Source organism: Ciona robusta, chromosome 1 (genome assembly GCF_009617815.1).
Source record: "Ciona robusta chromosome 1, ASM961781v2".
Classification (NCBI taxonomy): domain Eukaryota; kingdom Metazoa; phylum Chordata; class Ascidiacea; order Phlebobranchia; family Cionidae; genus Ciona; species Ciona robusta.
The window spans coordinates 2,124,371-2,132,020 of record NC_143235.1 but is presented as its reverse complement, the minus strand read 5'-3'; the positions used below and the strand labels follow the sequence as shown (position 1 = coordinate 2,132,020).

The following is a 7,650-nucleotide window of genomic DNA, read 5'->3' as shown; positions in this document are numbered from 1 at the left end:
TTTAGTTCATCTGATTTTAAATGACTGCAGGCAAAGTTCGCATTTGGTAATGTTTTCAACCGATTTTTGTCTTTACTTTTATTGGTGAAAAGTATAACAATGGAGTTATATGGAAGACGGATACGCTTATATAATTCTTTGAACTTTCTTTGTTTACCACCGAATGTGGCAAAAAAAGCAATAAAAACATAGACCATCTTACCCCAGCCTATTATATAATCTCTTGATCGTTTTAAAAGTCTTTTAAATTTTTGTCATGACTATACGTTGTGTGTAGATTAAACACAACATGCAGTCTGTAGTAGCTATATTGTTGATGCTTTGCATCACATACATGGTTAACCATGCGTGTTGTGTTGAGCGTCTGTCTGGCCCATTTGGAAGGGTGCAAAGCAACGGATACCCAAGACCATACCAAGATAATGTAAATCGAACATGGGTTATAACGGCAAGGACCGGCTACAGGGTGCAACTACACTTTACTTATTTTGACTTGGAAGATTCGTATGAAATTGAAGGCGGTTCTTGCGTCTATGATTATGTACAGGTTTGTGTGTGTAAAGATTCTATTGTATGTGAGTAGGTTTCTATACGGTGAAATTTGCTAGGGTATTCGCGATGTAGGTCAGAATTGTTATCGAGTGTACAAAAATAAGCTAGATTTTAGTCAAGACCAAAGAGGTTACGGGTTTAAAGCTCGATGCTGCCATCATAGTTGTTCGTATACAGACTCTGGGTTAAAGCAATTGCCGTTAAGTGTCTGGCTCAAGGAAACATGCCACAATGGTAGCCGCGACGAGCCTTGCACTGTACCACATCTCTGCCAAACAAAAGTCATAATTATTTTCCCAGATCGACAACGGTCGTAGATATTGCGGGCGTACAGGCCAACACAGCCAAGCACCGAACCGTGAGATTTTATCCACTGGACAACAAATGCGTGTACAGTTTGTTTCTGATTATTCAAACGACCCACCAAGGCCTATTGGCTTTTCGGCGCATTATAGAACTGTGGGTAAGAAGTGGATTATTGCAACTCGTAGTTTTATTAGGGACCTGTAGACATCTATGGTTTTTGGTAACATGTCAAAGCGGGAAAATAGATAATGAAAATGGCACGCGGTCGTTTTGAATTTCTGACTTTTTCCGTTTTGTCTGATATTTTCCGCTTAGATTTTTGATATTTATCACCCCGCTTAGATTTTTGATGTTTTTTATATATGAATTTTCTGTCGTGTGCGCGTATTTTAAAATACTCATCACTTCAACACAACGAATATCGTATAAACCGATTAATATTCCCATAACAGACCAAGATGAATGCATAGGAGACCAACGTGCGAAGGCACTTGGTAACGTTGTCGATTGGGACGAAGCTGTATATTGTAATCATGACTGTCATAATGTTCCTGGTTCATATTACTGTTCATGTAGAGTGGGGTATCACCTGCATGCAAATAGACACACATGTGTAGGTAAGTTCAAGTTAAGCTCTGATTTGGTATACTTAACCAAAGAGATTAAGACCATTTTAATCTCTTTGACTTAACTATGTCTACTTCCCTATTGTATGTGTTATGTTTTTACGTACAGTTATTTTACAATTTTACTGCATATTTTTTGGTATATATGTTTGAAGAATTAATGCTTTGTTTACTAACTTTATTATAATATAAACTCCCAGAGTTATGCATTGAATCACATATTATTGTAGTACCAAAATATTGCTAATAATTAGTTTACTTAAGGAATTTATTCAACTTTCTGTATTAATTATTATGTAGAAGACTGTCCAGCTGTCACATATACAACACTCACTGGTGTGTTGACATCCAAGGAATATCCACAACATTACCCAAAGCTTAGTGACTGTACACAGGTTATACAGGTTGGGTGGACTTCAATATACCTTTATTTTTACATGGTAGAACAAATCTGCTATATGATCTGTATGGGTATAGCCTAAGTTAGGTCTCATACCTTGGCAAGTCATGGGATCTGGCCAGAGGTGGCCCATTACCCCAACATTGTACAAGCACATTCTATTGTATATAGATGAGGTCCTAAGCAAGTCATGCCGTGGTACCTGAGATTTAGACCGGAGTTAGCCTATTACCCCAACATCCAAGGTGTTACAAGCCATTAGTGCCCACGGGTTGACACTTACATCTATTGATATTAATAATGTCAAGAATTGAACCTGGTATCATTCAGTTGCGATGCAAGCTCCTAACTGCTGAAGCACAGTACTAAAATTTGGACCATTACCCCCGTAACTATGTTTTACAATATGCAGGCTGGCCCCGGGAAAACAGTGGAGATCAGATTTGATCCTTTGTTTGAAATAGAAGATCACGTAGAATACCAGTGTGTGTATGACTGGGTGCAGGTAAAACATAAAAACAATCACAATCAAAGTATTTTTTGCTACTTAATCAATGACGCTACCTATATAAACTTGAAGGGCATAATAAAGTATAGTAGAAATTAATTTGTTTCGAGAAAACTTATTTACTAATGTCCTATTCACTATAACTGTATTGTAGAAATGTCAGATGTAAATAGGTTGCCGTCCTTTTTTTTGAATTCGATTTACCAAGAAAACTTTTCCCTAGTAAATTGTAAGGGGGTATCCTGGAAAGGGGGTATGCAGGAGTGCAGCAATTAAAAATTGCGGTAGTATGCAGCAGTTATATTGCTATGACCTACAAAGTAATTTTCATGCACTGCAACTTTATTAACGCATATATTTTGGGAAGCTTCTGACAAACAATGGTCACCGGGTTCGTTTATGTGGAAGCTCTGCCCCTTACAACGGAACATGGATAGATTTCAACACAAGAAGGCTTGAAGTTACTTTCCACAGTGACTTAGCTATTGAGCTTAAAGGATATAAGTTATACTACAGAATTAGTGGTAAGAATCTCACATTTTGATACATAAAGTAATACAACACTTGTTCAGATTTAAACATGCCCTAGTTTAACTTTATGTGGCGGTCCAAGGACACTCAGTATAATACAGGTGACCTGTTTCAAACACCTCGGGCCCACTTTAGAGTTACCCCGTATATGTAACTGTATGGGCGAATAAAGTTTGATAATCAGGGTAACCATTACCAATTAGTGACTAACGAATTGCTGCAAATTACTGGTATATTCCATTCACAGGTGCGATAACCAATCTTAAAGTACTTCAGTTATCCCATTCTACTCTTTGTATTTATCAGTTGCCAGATGCAGAGCTAACCTTGCAATGCTTTCGAATGGACGGATTGTGTCGAACAAGACATCAGGCTTTGTATTTAACGATCGCATCAACTTTGTTTGTAACACTGGTTACCATTTGGTTGGAGGAGATGACCATCTACTGTGTGGGGAAGAGGGAGGTTGGTTGAACAGGATACCAAGGTGTCAGAGTAAGTGAGGTTTATATCGAGAAATAAAAGGCGCATGAAAAATCAGTGATATAATATATATTTTATTTTACTCCTTGAATACAGTAACAAAGAATGTAATTAATTAAACTGAAAAGAGAAAGTTTATGGCTGGTTTATACATAGATTTAAAGGGTGTGCGTGTGTATAAAATACATAATATTTGTGGCGCAGAGTTTACTAGGGTATTTGTAACGTGATCCTAATGTAAATCAAGTATTGATTTTCTATTTTATTGCAGTTAAAACTTGTCCCATGCCTCATCAGCTCTTCAATATATCTGACACGAAGCAGAACGGGATGAATGCAACAGATGTTAGTGTTACCTATGGGACTGTGGTGAGGATTGAATGCATTAAATGGTAAGTAATCAAGCGAATATTATTTCAAATGATCTATGTCGTAATGTGGTAACCAGTGGTTATAATGGGTTGTCCAAATTCTTGGACATGCATACAAAAATTAATCATCCACGAAGTAACATACATGGTAAATTGTAGGCCAGGCACAAGCCTATCAAACAGAACACCCTTATTATAAAAACAGTTGTTTTTAGGCCATCCTAGAATAAAGTAAGTTACATTCATTCATTCATTACTATGTCTAAATAACAATGCTTTATCATAAATTTTAAGGTATATTGCAATGTCTGGAGCATTAGAATGGAGATGTGGGGATAGTGAAACTTGGGAACCAAGCAGCAGAATAATTCAAGCAAATAATAATGGAAATCTCCCATTGTGCAGACCGGGTAAGTCTATGTTTAAAACATATGCGGTATATGCATATGTTATATGCAATATGTATACATATGTATATGCTGATACCAATGCTGCATGGAATGCCTAATAGCGAAAAGATGTTAGTTTGTTACCGGTCTATTATTAAAAATAACACCGAAAAACAAGCACGAGGTGTAAGAAACAGAACACCTGTGTTATAACAACTGCCATGGCCCTGCCACAAAAGAATAAATGCTAAACTGCAACAGCAAATGTTCTATTCTATTGTATTTGGGTTAAATAAGTATATAACAAATAATAATGACTTCTTGTTTTTAGCTTGTGGAATCAAAAATTACTTTGTGCTTGAGAACTTACTTGAGAGCTATATAACCGGTGGAAGAGCAAGTCGCATCGGAGAGTGGCCTTGGATGGCTTTCGTTGATCTTGGTACAGTAATTTTTTATAGTGATTTAACAAAGAACTTGGACTAATAGAAAAAAAAAGATAAATAAAATAAAACTTCAGGGTCGCCAAGAGTATTCCAATTTTATGCCAATCAAATAACTGCATTGTTAAACTATTAACTGTTAGAGGTCGCTGAAATGTGTGTCTGGTGTATAAGAAGTCACTCTTGTTATAACTTGACTGTGAGCATGAGGTTTACGAACACACCATGTGTGTTTGGTGTATACGCAGTTATACATCTATACAACCTGCCTATAAAAGTTTATTCCACAGACTTGCGAGGCCCAGAACTCAGTACTTCGTATTGTGGTGGTTCTCTTGTTGGAGATCGGCATATAGTTACAGCTGCTCACTGCATGGGAGAGTAAGATATAGGTTAAGTTGACCGTCAAAACTAAAATAAAATATAAAAAATTCCCCCAAAAAAATACAAAAAATGAAAAAAAAATATCTGAAATGCGCTTGAGGTGTATGGAAAAAAACATCTGTGATGCAACAATTGTAAATTTATTTTTACAGAATTCAAACTGAGGATCTTCGAGTATATTTGGGTGTTACTAATCGTACGAATACAACTAATCCAAATAAACAGGTTTGTTGTATTTCTGTTGTAATTTAATGTTAAGGTTGTAAATGTTTGTATAAACACCAACAGCAGGGTAAAAGTTGTCAGGTTTAAAACTGGTGCTGAAACAGATGATGTTACTGCAAAATATTAGGGTGACATCTCACCGATTTACCCCTGACAAGTGACAATACACCTATGTTACCTAATAATAATAATAACAACTTTTATTTGTATCTTTAATCAAAACAGAAAAATAGATAATTTGAAAACACCAACTTCAGAGTCAAAACGCCAATTATTATTAGTTTGACGAAAGAATCGTGGTTGCTACACCCAGCAGGCTAACAAAGATCCCATTATGTTTAAATTACTAAACTTTTAGGAGTTTCGGGTTATTAGAGAGACAAGCCACCCAGCTTATATACTTACCAACCTCCAACAAAATATACAAAGCTTTGACAACGATATTGCTGTGTTGCAGTTGGACCGTCCCGCTATTATAAATGACTATGTAAGTAAGCAAATTAATTTGTTATTACAGTTGCTTTGTTAAAACTAATTAGGTCATTTCTGCTTATCAGCACATGACAACTGTTGTATGCGTATCTGTTTTATAGGCAAGACAGTTTTTGAACTCAATGGTAACTTATGGATTATCTACTCACATAGTTGAAATTTGTCTCTGTCCTTCAAGATTACAAAAACAATTGCGCATTACATTATATCCAGCGGTTGTGGCAAAGTGGATGCTGCTACCATTGTGGTCGAATGTGTTCTTGAGCAAGACACTTAACGGCAATTGCTGTAACGCTGGGTCACTAATGGATTGTCTAAATTATCATACATAAAAAATGAAAAATATAATCACACACAAAGTAACATACATGGTAATTCGTAAACACGAGGTGTATGAAACAGTACGCCCGTGTTATAACGACTGTCGCTTCCTAGCCACATGAGCATAAATAAGTTACATTCATTCAATGCATTCAAGGTACGACCAATTTGCATTCCAAGAAGTCCCCGTCATAAAGAACTTCCACAAAGAGGGGCTGCCCGACCGAATATGAATGATACAGAACGATATATGAGAAGGGGGGTTGTTACCGGGTGGGGGAGTGATGGTGGGTTGGCATATGTGGTTGTAATCTTAACGATAAATAGTTGATTTTTTGGAATTTATTTTATATCAAGATTGAAAATGCAAAATGAGCAGAAAAGTATAATTTTTAAATACACCTTTTAAAATCAAATTAGTAGTTTGTGATTTCGTTTCAGTTCTTAGATGTAGAAATGGTTAGACAAAAACAGTTGTTAGTTCTAGCTGTTAATGTTAAGAAGATATTTAGCAGTAAATATCACTGGTTTACACTGTACACCACTGTTTGCACAACACCAATATTTATTTTACCACATTACATTTGCAGCCAGCGGCAACCGGCCTGCAGTTTTACAAAAAGCTCGTGTTCCGTTTGTTGACCATGATACTTGTGTAAGGCAGTTTCGCGAACAATCCGGTCGACTGGGTATTCAAGGACTGTCAATTACTAACAAGATGATTTGTGCTGGATTTGTGTAAGTGATCGAATAAATAAATGTAACTTTTTTACCTGTCAATAGACTTGTCTTGTCCATGAACACATGCGCCCACAATGGTAGTCGCATCGAGCTTCAAACTTGTAACCTTTGGGAGCAAACTCACTAGAATATAGGCCAACCTTGCCTAAAATCCCAAGTGCTTAGAGACCTAATTGCATCAACAAAATAGAATACATACCTTTATCACGCCCCTGGTTTAACATGTTATATTAAATACAGTCAAAGGAATCGTGATGCATGCTTTGGAGATTCAGGTGGCCCTCTTATTTTCCGTGACCTAATCACAAACCAATGGTATTTAAATGGAGTTGTATCTTTTGGAACATCACAGCAATGCAATCAAATTAACGTGTTGGGTGTTTACACCAATGTGGGAAACTTTACTGATTTCTTGGACACACACACAAGACTTTAGATTCCAACATTCATATATAGTACTGTGGGGTAAGGTAGATGCCATTAGCTTAGCACATAATATTACACCAGAGCACTGTTTCAAGCTCAATGAATATATTCAGTTTATTGGAACAGCTAACTAGTAGTAAAAAGACATTTTTACCCAGATTGCAATAATTTTAATTGCTTTGTAACTGAATTAACCTATGGTTCCAGTAGTTCTGGTTTTAGAAATCCAGCCCTGTATAATACATATTTAAGTCGCTCTCTATGTATCCTGCACAAGTTGTACATGCTTCATATATTACTTGATACAGTATATCACACACAAAGTTTATGTTTATCAGTTCCAAGTGAATTAATGAATGTATTTCAGTTATTTGGTTTACCATTACTTAAATATCTTTCTTCTAAATAAATAAAAATAATTTGTTTATCCTGGCACAGAGGGTCAATGAGAG

The 7,650-nt window shown here is 36.2% G+C and overlaps 1 protein-coding gene across 1 annotated transcript; it reads left to right on the top strand.

Annotated features, from left to right (window-relative positions):
• Positions 1-234: 234 nt before the first annotated feature.
• Positions 235-7,630, top strand: LOC149741275 (mannan-binding lectin serine protease 1-like). Its single transcript, XM_089893918.1, has 16 exons — positions 235-547; positions 853-1,015; positions 1,311-1,475; positions 1,785-1,888; positions 2,297-2,389; positions 2,760-2,916; positions 3,230-3,418; positions 3,678-3,798; positions 4,072-4,187; positions 4,498-4,608; positions 4,900-4,990; positions 5,146-5,218; positions 5,577-5,705; positions 6,189-6,318; positions 6,622-6,769; positions 7,013-7,630. The coding sequence occupies exons 1-16, from the start codon at positions 290-292 to the stop codon at positions 7,206-7,208; spliced, it is 2,244 nt and encodes a 747-aa protein (XP_089750044.1). The 5' UTR covers positions 235-289; the 3' UTR covers positions 7,209-7,630.
• The last annotated feature ends 20 nt before the right edge of the window (positions 7,631-7,650 follow it).

What these genes read in the sequence shown, in the direction of transcription:
- LOC149741275 (XM_089893918.1), top strand. Translation starts at nt 290, where the DNA reads ATGCAGTCTGTAGTAGCTATATTGTTGATGCTTTGCATCACATACATG. An exon ending in AGGATTGAATGCATTAAATG is followed by an intron (nt 3,799 to 4,071) that starts GTAAGTAATCAA and finishes ATAAATTTTAAG; the next exon opens with GTATATTGCAATGTCTGGAG. An exon ending in TCTCCCATTGTGCAGACCGG is followed by an intron (nt 4,188 to 4,497) that starts GTAAGTCTATGT and finishes TCTTGTTTTTAG; the next exon opens with CTTGTGGAATCAAAAATTAC.